Here is a 17303-nt window from a genome sequence, read left to right as displayed (position 1 = left end):
GGGTGGGGTAAACAAATAAAAAATTGAAGTTGAATTATTATTTTTTGGTGGGGGAGGGGGCTGATGGGAGTCGAGGGGTGGGGTGAAAAGATAAAAAAAAATAGAAATATTTTTTTAAAAACAAACTATAATTTTTTATTTTATTTTGGGAGGGGGGGGAGGGTTAGGGGGTAGGGGTGGGATGGTGAGATAAAAAATAAAAAATTGAAGTTGAAAATATTTTTAAAAGAATAAACTTTAAATTTAATTTTTCAACAAAAGAATTGTAATATGATGTTGGAGGAGAATTTTGGAAAATATTTTCCTTCATTTTTGAAGGGAGGTCATTTTTCTTAAATTTGAGGAAAATGAGTTGATTTAAAAAACATTTTCCAAAACATTTTACCTAACCAAACATGATAAAATTGAAAAGCATTTTTCAAAAAATGTTTTCCTTCGTACCAAACACACCCAGAGGCGTATCTAGGATTTTGGAAGGACGGGTGCACTATTACAAAAAGATGCATCTAAGACATAAATTTGATCGGTTTGACCTTTACGTTCTTAACACTAAACCTTTAAATTTTAAAAATTATAGATCCAACATATATAATACTACTAGTTTTATACACATTTGATTTAATTATATAGATATTTTACCGTGCTAATTCTTTTTAGGAATTTCAAATGTTACACACTTGAAAAATTTGAAAGATTAAAGCAAGAAACAAAAGAAAAATTGATTGAAATGCCAAAAGTGTTACCGGTAACCACTTGGAGGGGTGTTACTAACAAAAACAAGATAGATATAAGATTTTATGCTTAGAGAGGTGCACCTAATCATGGTCATATTATTATATGCTACTTTTAACGCGGGTTCACACCTCTATATTTAAATATTTTTAAAAATATATAACACTATTATATATAATCTAGAGAGGGGAGCATGGGTTCACGTGAACCCACGGAACACCCGCTAGATACGCCTCTGAACACACCCGCAATGTTCATTTACCACATGATGTCAAGAGTCAAGTCGAACAGATGACTTGAAAGAAGAATAGGCTCTACTCTTTAATTTGTTTTATAATTCTTGAGATTAATTTCACAAGATTTAATAGTCTAATTATCTATAAACATAAGCTCGAGATTCTTGAAATTAATTTTTATTTTTCTAGCAAATACTAATTGTTGTCTTTTCATTAATTAATTTATCAAACTAAACCGAAATCCATGCTCGTCCACATCCCTTCAATGTTCAATTAACCATATTCCATTTTGATTAATTTATATTTTTTTTAGATATTGTGAAAAACTCAGAATACATGTATGCATTTCTTGGATACCTTATATTCCTCTTTCCTGGAGGATAAAATCCTTATCATTATTTATAGTAAGTTCCTAAAAGGAGAGAAAAAATTTTGCCATATATAGTCAAAATCTCTTCTTTTAGGGCCTTTCTTCATCATTGTCTTTGGCTAGCTAGCTACCTTATCATAAATCAGCTAATTTTACGTACGCTGATCTTCGTCAATCCTAACTCGTTTAGGATTGAAGCATAGTTATTATTGTTTTCGATCCGTCTTACAAAAAATCTTAAAAAATGGGGGGTGAAATCTCTAAGGTAAAAGGCAAGAACAATATGATCCCCCCAAACTTCCTTCGTCGACGTTTACATGACAAGAGGAAAAGAAGGTGTTTTCGTAGGCCAACAAAACAATCTACACCTTCAAAGAAAGAATTGCTTTCATATGCTATAGAAGATGATGAAAATTTAGAAGGAAGCCTAGGAAAAAGTGAGTATGTAATTAAGGATATTAAAAAAGTTGAAGCAAATGATGATGATCAAGAAAAAGTGGCAAAATTGATAGAAGCAATCGTTCAAGAAAACGACGACGACGACGAAGAAGAAGAAAGGGATCATGGAGATGTTGAAGATGATGATAATAATAAAGATGATCAAAGGATGATAAAACGTAGTTATGATGATGAGGGACCTGGTTCACCAAGTTTTAGAGTATATTTCACAAATAATAACAATGTTGTTGAAGACGAGAAGATTAATGAAGTAATAATCGGTATGTATTAATTTACTTTAATCAATTATCATAAAAAAGATATATAGAAACATGTCATTAAGACTCTATCTCAAATATATGCATGTCCTTGTTTATGCATGACGATTAATTGAATCTCCTTCATCGAAAAATTATACTAACCCCTTTAATATAAAGAAAAATTGTAATATAATGGCAAAGAGGATTCAATAATTTTTTTGGTCACCATAGATGTTAGTTATTAGGTATGACATTTAATCGCCTGGTATATAATCCTGGTTCCGCCACTGCCAATGTCTAGCCAAGTCTAATTTATTTCCTAACCTAATTTTCCTCTCTAACCATTTAATGTGTAATGCAGGTAACAAGGATGTCATTAAGAACACAACTCCAATTGCAGCTACTAATAGACCAACAACCCTTATTGCTGCTACCATTTCATCAACAGAGGTATATATGCATGTGATTCTTTAATTTTTGTCAAATATAAATGGCAATTTTCCAACTTTCATATGATTAGTGTAATGATTTTAGTTATTAAAATACATAATTGTCAAGAAAATTTGTAAGTTTTCAAAAGTAAAAACAGTTGCCTTTAGCTCTTTATCAAGACAGTTAAAACTTTTCCCAGTCTTTTGATGACAGAGATGTTGCAACTGTTAACTAGAAGCTGTAGGATTATCCAATTTATTCAGAATTAAAGCCCAACCTGTTGTGCAATGCATTAGACTGAACACATTATTCTGAATATGAAGCAAAGATAACAAGCCAAAACTTATGTTGTCGGGCTCTCCAAAAATGTTGTCGCGCAAGTGTGGGATTCAAAAATACACTAATTTTGGAGTATCCAACATGGTGTTATATTTTTGAAGAGTTCGAGCAAACATAGGTCATGTTAGGTCAAAACTACTACAAGCATTAACTGTGAACTCGTAATACCAAAAGTATAACTACTAGTTCTAGCTATAAAATGCAGAAAAAACTCTATGATCAAAGAAGTTAGTTTTTCAAATATTTGGTTGATGTGAGTCTGTACATGGATTATAGTCAATCCCATCTAGCTTGGATTGCGGCAGAATTGTTGTTTTATGCATGTGCCATTATTATAAACAAATCTGCAGTCGTTTGCTTACTTTTGAGCTTTTTAACTGCAAAGATTTTACTCTGGTCGCTTTTTTCTTTGAGGGAAATAAACAAAAATAGATTTCGTTAAACACCAGAATAGCACAAACACTAGAGCAGCTAAACATAAACAGATCAGATAATATCTGGCATATATAAAACCAAAAGAATGAATAACAGTAGTAAACTTACATTTTCATGCAGGTGGTGCCTGTGGGCAAGAAGGTGAAGAAAGAAACGAAGAGGAAGAGTTTTAAAAGTGCACTGTCAAAGAATATGCTGAACGTTCGATCATGTTACTCCAGGCACAAGCGCACCCATACTCTTCCTGGAAAAGCACCTGCTTGATCAAGCACAACACATTTACTTGATTGTCTTTTTGGAAAATTAAACTCATCACCCTTTGTTTGCTATGTTTACTGGATGTAAACTATACTTTAGCAAATCAAATAGCAGGTCCACTGTAATGAAATTAATATTAATTGTATAGACTTAAGAGATTGTATATACCTCTTAATTCCAGAATGTCTTCTTCTTTTTCTTTTTCTGGTCAACACGTAGTAAACTATACTTTAGCAAATCAAGTGATGGAGAAATCTCAACTTCTTTTCTACCAGATTTTCAGAAAGTTTCTTCATGGATGGGGAAGCCAAAAAGGATTCACAAATGGCTCATCTACACACGCATGAGAGCTTGCACACACTACATTATGGTAGATAAACATGTGAACTAAAGAGAATAATTTCAATTATTATAAAACTGGAAAAAGATGCAGAATTAAAGACATGGAACAGAGCATTGTATCTCTCTAAGAGCAAATTTAGTAAATTACACAGAGAACCTTAGAGCAACTAAATACAAAACAAAGGGCATTGACAACTAGCAGGGAATTATAACAAATGATCAATCTTCATTCAACAGAACAGAAATCCCATTTGGCATCTACAGAGGGCCTCAGTCAATCAAAAAGTTCTTCTAGACCATTTACAACCATGTCTTCACTCCTGCACAAACAAATTATTTCAGGATAGTCAGTACTCGGATTCTGTATCTCAACCAGAGAGAAGTAGATGATCATGTTTCAACATAAACATTTTACAAGATATACGGGGTTAAATAATGGGGATGGGAGATTTAATACACATAAATACCTATTCAGAAGTGAAGGCAGAGGAGAGAAATTCTTCATCCTCCAAAAATATCTGCAGATTCTCTGTTTTCATCAAGAACTCAATAGCTGCCTCGTCAAATTCCAGGACGAACCCCAACTTGATCAATTCAGCCAGTTGAGGCACAAAATCTTCTTTCTCCTTTAGAATTCCCTCAGCAACTACTTCAGAGAAATATGTCGCATACTCAAGCTTGCTTTTGTAACCACATGATTTGTCCAGCCTCTGTAGGAACATCTTTGAACTTTTTCTTTCCCAACAAATCATTCGGCTTACATTCACATTCAGGACTTCTCCAGAAGAAAGTGACAAACTGCAATCCATGGTGATTGGTTCTAATGTAGCAAAAATACTGACATCCATGAGGCATTTGAGAGCTTCATGTCTCTTATGCACTTCCATTTGAAGTAAAGGATCAGCAAGGAAGCCAAGAATTAACTTAAACAAACCCCTCCCAATGAAGATTTCTTTTGGCTGCACCTGCTCAAGTCCATCACAATTAACAGAAGACAGGCTTTTCTTCAAAACAGATTCAGACAAATTACGAACACCAATTTTGCTGTAAATTTCAAGTAGCTCCTGTCGAGGCAAAGATTGCAAGCTTGGTTGTGGATACCAAACGAACAAGTGATGAGAAGAAGACTTTTCAAATAAATCCTTCAGATAGAGATCATCACCAATAAAAACATCACGTTTGTCAAGCATCAAAATTTCCTTTTTCAAGCCTGAACTTGCAGGAAGTTTTGACAAGTTTTCAGACAGAAATTTCTCAGTTCGTGAGCTCCAGTGCTTCACAATGAACTCCCAGAAAGTTTGGCACTCTGATTGTGACAAACTGCAGCCAGCATTTTCCCATGAATTCCATAGCTTGATAAAATCATCAAGAGAAGGATTGCTTTTGACACCTAATTTGGAGAAGAAACCGAGCAGTTCCTTGTCGTAGTGCTTCTCTAGGACATGCAACTGCAGGCCAAAGTAACCACTTTTGTCATGCAGAACACAATCATCAGAATTCACCCAATCTCCATCGTTATCACCATTTGGAATCCATATTTTTCTAGCATCTTCTTTTGCTGGTTCCCAGTTGAACTTGCTCAAGTACTTATAGATCCGAGTGATAGTAATCCTGCTGGAATGTGAATCAAGATAATCAGCAAGCAAAGAGCATCCATCTCCAATTTCAACTACAACACCAAGAGACTTGAGCTCTTTCTTATATGATCCTATGTTGGAGCCATAAAAGTTTTCATCGATGAAAGGACCATCTTCAGGCAGTAAGATAGGATTCCACTGAGGACCAAACAAAAAACACTTATCTGGTGACCTGTAACCAGCATTAGTCTTCATCCATTTTCTAGCAAGCTTTGACCGCAAAGCAATCAGATAATCATTATTATCCACCTCCAATTTCTGCAAGCACACTAACAATGAGATTGCCGCTGGAACAGTAATGACGCTAGGGTCATCAGGAAATCGTAGGCTTGCAGGCACAAACTTTGCCCCACTTTCAAAAGTCACCGCAACTCCCAAACTCTTAAGTTCATCCTTATACTCATGAATGCTCCTTCCGTACCGAGCCTCACTATCATCAATAAAAGGCAACAAAGAGATTGAAGAGAGAGCTTCCCAAGCTGAATCAAAAAGTATGCATTCTTTAGGTAATTTATCACCAGTTCGAGTTCGCAACCACTCGACCTCTTGAATGCAACTCTTAAGATCTGAAGGAAATTTAAAGCTAGTTTTCTTTAACTTTCTGTAACATGAAAGAAGGGAATGAGCACTATCTTTGTTTAATGAACCCTTAGATGTCTGCCGCCTGAACACAGCAACAAAAGCTTTAGTTGCCTCCTCAAAATTAACCACCACCCCTAATTTCTGCAACTCGCTTTTAAATGACAAGATATTGCTTCCATAGAAATTTGTATCAATAAGAGGAAAACTGCAAAACACCTGCAGCAGGCAGCCCCACACAGGATCAAGCAAAACACATTTAGCCGGAGTTTTCCACCCCATGTTTATGGACTTCATACATTTGTTATCCTTAAGTGCCCTGCATATTTTTTCAGATGATCTCAGGTTGCGAATACACTTCAGGATCAAGAACAAAGCATCAGAACTCAGGCAACCTAAGCGTGTTGGAGATCTCAAGTTGTCAACAACGAGCTGGTAATTTTGATTAAAACCAACCACCACTCCAAGAAGCTTTAGTTCTGTTTTAAAGGAAAGAATTGCACTCCCATAATGCTTATTATCAATAAATGGAATGTCACTGATCTGTGAGGCAGCATCCCACTCACTGTCCAAGAAAACAGACTCTTGTGGGCTCTTCTCACCTTGAGTAGTCTGCAACCATGGTCTATCCTTTATGCTATTGATGAAGGTATCTGGGGAAAGATATTTCTCCCGCAGATACTTGATGAAATTGAGTATTGACATCACATGGACTTTGGTTAAAGTAGAATAAGTTGCCAGAGACATAAAATGTTGTCCAATGTATTCACATGCCTCTTTAAATTCAAACATGACACCTGTTGTACTTAACTCCTCCTTGTACTGTATTAGCTCACTGCCATAAAAACCCTGATCCACTAATGGAATATCTACAATAACTGATCTATTTTGCAGCAGATGTCCCCATGATGAAGTATGGAAGAATGATTTTGACGGAGGTCTGTAGCCTGGACTACCACTTAGTGATACCTTCAGCCAGCTTCCCTCCCTTATGCAGGTCAAGAATCTTTTTGGAAAGGAAAACCTGTTCCTTTTCATCTTACGAATCCAATCTAACATTAGCAATGCATTTTCCTTGGTCAGTGGAGAAGCCATACTAGAAATTTCTGCATCAGGAGGGGGTAGGTCTGGAATGTCCATAGCTGCAACATTGTTCTTGAGAAAGGCTAAAAGCTCTTCCTTGCTGATACAAACTCCAGCATAGCTGCCAGAATGCAAATAATCTTCTCCAAGCACAACATAGCCTTCATCTTTCCATGGGTTTGAACCAATCAACTGCGCCCATTTACTTCCATTTGCAGGCACCACTACCCCTTTCCTCTGTCTGGTGACATGTCCATAGTGATCAACGAGCGGCAGTTTACGGCATAAAGCAGCAACTTGATCTTTAGATAAATAGTTCCTTGTAAGGGACTGATGTAAGAAGTGGGCTAAAGCCATAGCAATCTTTCTATCATCACTGTGTGAGTTAAGAAGCAGAACAGCATAGTCATGCACATTCACAGATCTCACCTTGACCTCATCTTTAAGCCAATCCAAAACTGTCTGACTTTTAGAATGATCCCCGACTGCTGCTTGTGTTGATTTGGCAAAGAAAAGATGATTGACAAAACGAAATTCTGAGTTCCAGTTGATCAGCCAAGAGATGTGACCAGGTTCACGAGATAAAAGCAACGAATGATCACCATTGAGCGCTTCATATATGCTACACAAAACTACATCGTCATCAAAATCAACGTACTTCAAAAGTTGAATGTTCATCATCTCAGTTGTCTTGAAAGAAGACGACCATCTCTCAGCAACAAATGCTAAAAGTTCTAAGTAAACATCCTCTGAGACTCCCAAAACAAAATTGGAACTCTGAATGCACTTCGCATACCATCCATGGTCAACTTGTTTCACTTCCAGAAAGTTCAAAATGTGGTTGTACATCTCCTTATCAAAAGCTGAGTTTACGATGAATCTTCCATGGGATGAGATGCTATGCAATACAACCCCCTGCTTCCTCGCCTTGTTCAGCAGATTCCAGAAAGCAGGAAACAACCTACCAACGTCATTGGGTTTCTGAAAGAACTGTTGTTTCACATATGACTCACATGGAATGATACTTTCATCCAGCAGTTTTCTTTTAATGGAGTCTCTCACACGATTAAGAATTGGATAAGGAGATTCATTCACTGGAAGAAAGCCAAACATATGAGTCAGAGTAGAAATGGGAGCATCTTCACTAGATCTCACAAGTGAAGTGAAAGCATTGACAAAAGCAGAAGGAACACAGTCAAGAATGCCCTGGTTCCATATGTCATCCAGAAGGATCGTCTCCCTTGACGATGCTAGAAGAAAGTCAGCCTGAATAATGAAGGGGAAGTTTGTAGCCATCTCTGTGGGAAGAAAAGCATAAATCCCAGGAGAGCTTGTTCCCCTGTTGAGGCGCTCTCCATTGGGAAAAGCTAGAGTGATTACCCACTCATCAACTTCCATTCTTCTATCCACCCTATGCTCCCGCCTGACAGGAAACTTTTGTTTCCACATGTAGTAACTGCATTCCCCCAGACCAGATTTTTCATCAGCTGAGAGATGGAGCAGGTAGGATTCAGCATCAATGTTTTTCTTCTTAACAAAATCAGTCTCACTAGAAATGGAAATAGCACTGACTGTGTTAAGCCTGGGATCCTCATTGTCTTCCCTGACTGAGAGCTTCTTTATCTTTGAAAGAAAGAGAAGAACTTCAGGATGAATGCTGGAAAGCTTCTGTTTAACAGGTTTCACCTTGTCAGATTTCAGCGGAAGCACTAAAGTTGTGGCTGGAAGGGTAGCAGAAGATCCATAGACTTGTCTAATAACTGAAAGAGTTGGGTCTGCCTCCACCCACTCAGGTACAATATAGCCTACATTGCAGTGCTGGCAAGGTTCCTCGCTGAATCGTATCTGATACCCGTTGCTGAAAATGTAGGGCCGAGCAGTGATGAGAAACACACTCTTGAAGCCAATGCCTGAGAGAAAAATGCAACAAGTTCTTTTAGAAACAAGTTACAAATTCGGATAAGGTATATGCATATTCAATTAAGTAAAGAAAAACTAATAAAGATTCATCAAATCCAAATGCATTCCGTTAATAAAACTCATCAAGAAACTAGAAAATGATCAATTTTCTATTCAAAAGATAATGTAATATGAAAAGAAGAAGAAGCAAACAAAGGGCTGTCAGGTATAAATCCATGATCAAGAACAGACTTATTGAAGTTGGACGTGAATATATCTTGAATTGCTCTCTGAAGGGAAAAAATCATATGCAGTTTTTCTAGACTACAGTGCAAGTTTAAGGGTCTCTTTTGTGTGCCCAACTCCAAATATTTGAAAGTTGAATTATAAAGATGAAAACTAACACATGCTGGACTATCACCTGACATCTCAAGTCAAAATTTTAACTGAAATGTAACGTATTTAAACAGATCATTTTGGCATTAAAAAAAGGGATGATGAGGTTAAATGGAAACAAACCTAAACTCCTCATTAAAAACTATCAGAGATCCACTAATCAAAGAAATACTAATAAGATATTAGTGTTCCCTCTTGTAACTCTTGTTTAGTATAGAGGAAAAAGAACAGAAAAGATAGCACTTCATTTTGATGAAAGCAAGGTTTTCCTTTATACAACAACATATCCAATGTCATCCAACACAATGGTATCAAGGGAAAAGAGTGTAGGCAAACCTTACCTCTACCTTAGAGTTGAGGTAGAGAGGCTTTTTCCGATACACCCCCGACTCAAGACAAAAACAGTCTAGAGAAAGACATAATGGGAAGTACAAGAGATTAGGTGTTAACTAAAACGATTTATGGTCAGGCAAGCTCAAACGATTCAAGACCTGTTAACTAAAACATCATTCCAAACAAGTCAGAGTCAGCTTTATGAACCAATCTGCACGTGTTATATTTTTTCCACTATTATTAAATGTGTCTTCTAAGCAAATTAAGTATTCTAAAACCATAGTTTCTAAACTATTGGAAAAACATAAAGGAGAAATGATTTATGATGACTATGAATTACTTTTCACTCTTTGTATTCAACAACTTAAAGCTTAACGAACCATAAAGGCAACCAACAGATACAACAAGTAGTAGCAGCACTAACACTTCAACTTAGGCTCCATTTGGACATGAATTAAAATCACATTTATTTGAACTTAAAGATGAAGTTCTGTTTGGACATTCAATATAGATTTCTTAAGTCGTATTTTTTTTTTTTTTTTGGCTCATGAACATGAAAACCCCATGTAAACTATCAAAATTTTCTAAATTCTATAATCAAATGAGCAAACCATAGTTCATAAACAAGACATCAAGATATACCAAGGCGTTGCATCGATAAATTACATATCTCCATATTCTTTATTATAAATGAAATGTTTGTGATTTCAAACTTTAAAATAAACATAATTTTTTAAAAATCCATAATAGTAGTAACTAGTTATTCTTTATTAAATTCTCTTCTCTTTTTCACAAGATATAAAGTATTATATCTTTAAAAAGTTAAAATCCCAAATCCAAATTTGGAATTTGAAATCATGACCAAAATGTGGACTCTCTGTAGTATAGAAAGGGGAAAGTTTTGAATTTGGCAAGAGCAGAGGAGAAAAATAAGGCCAAACCTAAGAACAGATAAAGAAGCAGATGGGCAACTCTGGTACTAGGGAGGAACGACTCTTCATCTCAAGACAAGATTGACTGGCTCAATTTAGATGTAAAACAGATTTATCACATCTTATTACAGATTGTTTAAATCTAAAGGACAATAATTTCACAACAACATACCCAATGTAGTACCACACAATAGGGATTGGGGAGGGTAGAACATACGCAAACCTGACCTCTACCTCAAAGGCGAGATAGAGAGGTTGCTTCCGACAAACCTCCCAATTCAAAGCAAAAATAGTATATGAAAAGACATAATAAAAGTACAATAGACAGTAACAAAACAATAGCTAGGAACATAATAGTACTACAACAAAATAATACAACAAACAAACTACACAAAATAATAGATAGTCACAAAAATCAATGACTAGAAAGTGCAAGAGTACTAGAAAAGGCAACAAGACAAAACACTTCTACCTACTAGTAGGGACGCACACCTAACCATTAATTTTCTATCCTAATCTGTGTCATCCACACCTTCCTATCTAAGATCATGTTAACGGGCAATAATTTGTTCTTTTCTTCTTTTTAGCACAAGTTATTGGTGAAGCATCAAGAGTAGAGTTCGCCATTGAATAAAACACGGACTTAAAAGGTATGCCTTCAAACTTTTGTGTTCTTTTTATAGTGTGTAATTTCTTTTTCCCCTTTCTGTTGACATTTTAGCTTTAAGAAAAATACACATGTATTCTTGATGTCCTTCATATTAGCTAATTTTTCCAACCATTGTCATAACCAATATTCAGAATCCAATATTGTGAAGCATTTTTACTGTTGATTTTTGTCAGGTTTTCATCTCTCTGCTTTGGGAAAAGGGTCTGATACAGATATATCCCTCAACTTTGTCATTTAGAGCTAATATACCCTTTGTTATAAAAGGGGCTCATATATATCTCTACTGTTATACAAATGGCTCACATATACCCTTTTCCTCTAACGGAAGTGAAAATATTAATTGTAGTTTAATTTTTCCAAAAAAAAATAATTCCATATGGGTATATTTAATCCTCCTCAAACATATATTTTTTATTTAACTTTTTTTGTTTCAAAGACTAATTTAGATTTATTATTTTGATTGTCAAATTTATTTAAGTTTTGCTAATATTCTTGTAAAATTTATTATAGATGACCCAATTTTTTTCTTCAAATACAAAAACTAAATTACAATATATCCAAAAAAAATAATTTTAAATTATAATATAGCCACGAAAAAAATAGTTTAAATTTTTTTTCTTTACACTAAGATATGAAAGAAAAAACAAAATAAGAATAAGAAACTCAAATAATGAAAATCAAAAAGTCAAAAAATAATTTATTTACGAAAAAAATTAAAATATACCTTGAAATTTGCTAGAAAAATCATATATACCCCTAAATAAAAAAAAATTATAAACTAAAGTCAAAAATATAAATTTAAAAATAATTTTTTTAACTTCCATTAAATGAAGGGTATATGTGATCTCATTTTTGTAACGGTGGGGTATATGTGAGCCGTTTATAGAACGGTAAGGGTATATATGAGTCACTTTCATAATGAAACGAGGGGCATATCAGATCCAAATGGCAAAGTTGAGGGGTATATCAGGCCCCCTTTTCCCTTCTGTTTTTATTCTTACTTCAAAAATTCATTCCTCATACTCAAAAGTCTGGCTAAATGTATATCATACAGAGCATGTGCTCAGTATTTGCTACCATTGTTTTTGATGAACGCAACACTAATACGGACTATAATATCATGCCAACAAGACACAAATAAAATGTTTCTTCAAATAGTCACACTTGTTTATGCTATTTGTCAAAATATATTGTCGAATAATGTGATTCTCTCCCAACTTATTAATAGATATAAGGACGACGATAGAAGCTACAATATCCGATATGATATACTAGTACTTTTTTATATTTGGACATGAAGATCGTCATTGGAAGATGAGATTATGAGGATGACTGAGAGCAAGGAATAAAACGAGAGAGGTCATTGCCCACATTATGGATATTACAGAATAACATTCTATGTGCGTCAAGGTTGATAAGAGTAAGATTGAGATAAAAGATTATTACATACGTCAAATAACTGTATTTTATCATTAGAGTTATTTTTGTCAAATAACGTGCTCACAGTATGTTATGATTAATAATTTTAATAATTGATAAGAAAAATTTTCTTATCAGTTTTTAAATTAAAGAGAGTCAATTGTAGTGTTTTATTTGCATTTTCTTATTACATATTACTAATAGGCATAATACATATATTGGACTCTAAACTTGGCTTCAAATTTTAATTTTGATCTCCAACTTTCATAGTGCACAAACAGACACTTTAACTATCCAACCTTTTAATAAATAAACATGTGAATCCTACTTGGCAAAACACGTGATGTGCACGTATTCTGCGCGAGTTAGGAGTAATTTTCGAGTCCCACAACAGTAAAAAAATGTTGAAATGACAACTCTACCCCCAGATTCCGGCCAATCTCCGACAACCCAAAACCTCCGTTCATTTTCTTCTTTTTCAGGCAAAACGCCACCAAATACCCAGTCGTTCTCCTTCTTCCTCACACCGGAGCACAACCCATGAAGTGAACGAGCTTCGAGCTCGCTAACCCCACCAAATACCCGACCCCAAACACATCAGATCCGCCATCTCCGGCGAGAATCCAAATGACCCCCCCCCCAAACCCCATGAAAACAGACCCAACAACCACAAACACCTAAACCAAGAAGCCAGCCATCAACAAACCTCTAAGCTCCGTCAAACAATGAGCTCCAAGCTCTAAAAACCATTAGGAAGAATTAATTTTGATTCTTGTATATAAGTTAAAATTAATTTTAATTTTTTTTAGTTCTAAAATGACGTGTAAAATATTTAATTAGTTGGCAGTCATTGAGTGGCTCACTAATACACGTTGGAGCGTTTGCATTTCACGCACTTTGGCTGCAAAAATCGTGTGTTTATTTTATTTAAAAGTTGGATAGTTAAAGTATTTGTTTGTGCACTTTGAAAGTTGGAGGTCAAAGTTAAAATTTGAAGTCAAATTTAGGGTCCAATATATGTATTATGCCTTACTAATATTACTATTGAACGTCATTTGAATAGGAATGAAAGGAAATACTAGAGAACTTACCTTTATGTTTATTATAGATTTATGCAAATGTACTTTTTCTTATTTGCTTGATTTTCTCTTTTTCGTCTTGGACTGTATAATTTATCTTTCACTTACGATATTAGAGGAAATTTCCTTAAAACAAAAAAAAAGTCTAACCATGTATAGCAGGTTCTCTAACCAGTTAACAATTGGGTGAGTTGGGTCAAATTTAAGCAGATAATAATGGATCAAGACAACAAAGAAGTCGAGATTCAAATTCAATCCAAATTTGGTCGGGTCAAGTAATGAATCATTAAACTGGTCAATACCCGACCCAATCCAATCCAATCCAATCTTTAATGAATTAAAATTGTTTGAGCTAATAAATGAGGGGGCAAACGAGAGTTGGGGTTTAATTTTGAGAGCATAGTATAAACTAGTAAACAAAAAGAGTAATGAGTTGATAGTAGAGAATTGGGGAGATTAAGTACCTTTTTCGCCGATGTATCCACGCTTGCGATTGCCCTTCTTGGTGGAACGGCCGACGCTGCATATGGATTCGATGTTCTTCCGGGAGAATCCTTTTTCGTTGTTGAAGATCAAAAGCGTCGCCTGAGCTCCGGTCTCCGTAATATCTTTCGAAGTTACCACGAATTCCAGCGAGGGATCCACGCCTTTGTCGTACTCGTTATCCTCCGCATTCTGCAATTACAAATATTATTACCACTCAAACCTTTTTATATATACGTACGCCTGGCTGCATTAAGGGGGAATTAATGTATATTTTATTACAATAGATACTCATGAGTATTAGCATTTCAAAATGTCTTCTTGAGAAATTAATTAATACTAGTTAATATTAAGATTGAAATAAAAATGTCGTTTTCTTAATGTGCTAAATTGTAGAAATAAAAATGAAAATTATTTTCAGTATAGTGTATGGACACTTACTACAAGTACCAAGAATGGCTTTTTACAATCACTCAATGTTGCTTGTCTTTTTTTTTCTTTCTTTTTTTAAGGTTAAAGAGGTTAATATTTTTAAACAAGTACAAACATATATAGGAGTAGGTAGTATTGTAGTAATGTTTCGCAATGGCAGTAAGATTATCAAAATAGGCTAACTTATTACAAGTGGTTAGAGTTACTATTTTACTAGGCAATCTTGCTGGCCTTTTGTCAAAATTACAACCCACACATAAAATACTTTATAATGCTGCTACTACTACTATGACTACTTTTACAGCCAAAAAAAATATATAAACAAAATGATTTCATTTAAAATAAAACCATTTCTACTGAAAAAAATTCATGTAAACTACTTAAACATTAATACTAAAAATATAGCCAAACTCCAAGATATTATCTACATATTGTAGTGTGATTGACATTATGATCAAATAAAACACCAATAATCAATGATCGAAAAAAGATAAATAGAAAGTAAGAAAAAAAGTCATATAATATCCTAAAGAATTCACTCGACTAGTTTACAAAATATATATACATATTGGAGTAATAAGTTTAGTCGAACTATACATATACGGAGTAGTAATTAGTTTAGGCAGAAACAAAGCAAGAACCTGAATGAGTTCCATGAGGAAATGGACATCCTTAGCATAAAGCTCAGCAGATAGATTCTTGACAGCCTGATGAAGATCCTCTGTAAGTGGATTTGCTTCACCTCCTATTGAGAACTTGCTTCTCCTTATTTCTTCTATGTGCTCTTTTGGTGTACCCATTATCGATCGATCGATGATCACCAAAATAAAACTGAATATGATTATGATTATGATTATGCTTATACCAAACAAGTTGTAGTAGTAGTACAATGAGAGGTGTTTTGTTTGAGGAATATATAGAGAGTGTAGATGGAAACTGTTGAAAACTCACTCCTTGAAGAAATCTAGTAGACTCCTAGTCCTAGGTATTGACGAGGTGGGCCATCTTTAATTTTTTCCAACTTATGTCTAGCGAGTCATAAAAATTTTAAGGACGTAAAGCATATATAATTTATGAATATTATAATGCAAAAATGTATATTTATATTTTACGAAAAAAAGTTTTAAATTTTTAAAGATAAAATTTAAGACCATCACAAAATAGGAAGGAAAATCCAAATGATCTAATAAAATCACTTCACAATAATACAAACATATTTATCTCGCATAGATTTATTGACCCATATAATTCAGTTCATTAAAAAGTGGACTGATATGTAGATCAAATGATTCCTTAGAAGATTTGTCAAAAAATTAAAAATATTTTTTATTCAATATATAGTCCCGATAAATAAAAATAATTTTATTATGTACTAAAAAAAAGATGAAAAGAAAGATAAAATAATTAAAACTTAGTAAAAATTTAACAAGTAATGTAATGACCATTTTTAGTCAATTTCAATCTAAGTCGACACAATGTTTAAGATAAATGATTTTTTTTTTAAAAAATAAGTCATTATCGCTATAAATCATTTCATTATAAATAAAATGAGAAATTTAAAATTAAATTGTTACTAAATTTAAAACATGACATTTTATTATAGATTGACAAAAATACAAAAAATGCCACATAAATTAAAAACACATACAACACTACTTTTACCAATTTATGAAACTAAATTACAATATACTTATAAATAATCTTATTATTTAAAGATTTTTTACACATCATATAACTTCAAAATCTTCCAATATTTTCTACTTATTAGAAGAGTGGGTAAGCTCCTCAGTATCAACATGTATGCTTGATGTCTCTTAAATTATTTTTGAGGGTATTTAAGTCTTCCTATAATCTATTTGTTATTTTTGTATAACTTAACATGAATGTGTCCTACTTTTTTACTCTCTATTTTGTTATCTTCTTTTTTATTACTTAAATTGTTCCATGCAAAATATTAAATATAACAAACTTTATTATCTTTTTAACACTCTTAAAAAGAAATTATATAAAAGATTTAGTTGAATCTTATAACTTCATTTATGTTACATAAATTCTAGTTCAAAACAAGTGAATTGTTCAAAGTTCAAAATAAATGTTTGAATTTTTCTTTTTCATTTTTTGACCTTCATTTACATTTTTAGGTAATAAGTTCAAGATAGTTAATTGCTCATATTTATAATTTTACTTTGAATTATTTCTATTTTCAAAAATTGTATAACAATAATTAAAAGGGTAAAACTGAAAAATGACATTCAATTTATGTCCTAAACATTTTTTAAAATAGATATTCATCACCTTACAAATTCACTTAATACAGAGTAAAGAGAGTAACATCCAAGTACGGGCACCTTGTGTCTAGTTTGATTCTACAAGTGATGGCGTAAGAATTTTGTAATTGGTCCTTTTACTTAGATCATGGCGGACCCGAGTTAATAAACTATATATACCAACTTTTCTTCTCTTTGTTATGATGTATGTAAATCTCCAATGAATTTGATTGGAAGTTCAAAAGGTAAAGT

At 33.8% G+C, this 17303-nt stretch overlaps 2 protein-coding genes across 2 annotated transcripts; one reads left to right on the top strand and one right to left on the bottom strand.

Moving 5' to 3' along the window:
- The first annotated feature begins 1492 nt into the window (after window positions 1-1492).
- On the top strand, window positions 1493-3576 carry LOC125858639 (uncharacterized). The gene is made up of 3 exons (XM_049538472.1): window positions 1493-2057; window positions 2398-2486; window positions 3363-3576. Exons 1-3 carry the CDS (start codon window positions 1583-1585, stop codon window positions 3504-3506), a joined length of 708 nt encoding a protein of 235 aa, XP_049394429.1. The 5' UTR covers window positions 1493-1582; the 3' UTR covers window positions 3507-3576.
- Window positions 3577-3888: 312 nt separating this feature from the next.
- LOC125858720 (uncharacterized) lies at window positions 3889-16012 on the bottom strand. Its single transcript, XM_049538534.1, has 5 exons — window positions 15981-16012; window positions 15426-15642; window positions 14334-14544; window positions 4310-9051; window positions 3889-4162 (listed from the first exon to the last, which is right to left on the bottom strand). Exons 1-4 carry the CDS (start codon window positions 16010-16012, stop codon window positions 4310-4312), a joined length of 5202 nt encoding a protein of 1733 aa, XP_049394491.1. The 3' UTR covers window positions 3889-4162.
- Window positions 16013-17303: the final 1291 nt, after the last annotated feature.

Source organism: Solanum stenotomum, chromosome 3 (genome assembly GCF_019186545.1).
Source record: "Solanum stenotomum isolate F172 chromosome 3, ASM1918654v1, whole genome shotgun sequence".
In the NCBI taxonomy this organism is placed as follows: Eukaryota; Viridiplantae; Streptophyta; class Magnoliopsida; order Solanales; family Solanaceae; genus Solanum; species Solanum stenotomum.
The sequence above is the reverse complement of the archived record's forward strand: the minus strand, read 5'-3'. Positions and strand labels throughout refer to the sequence as shown.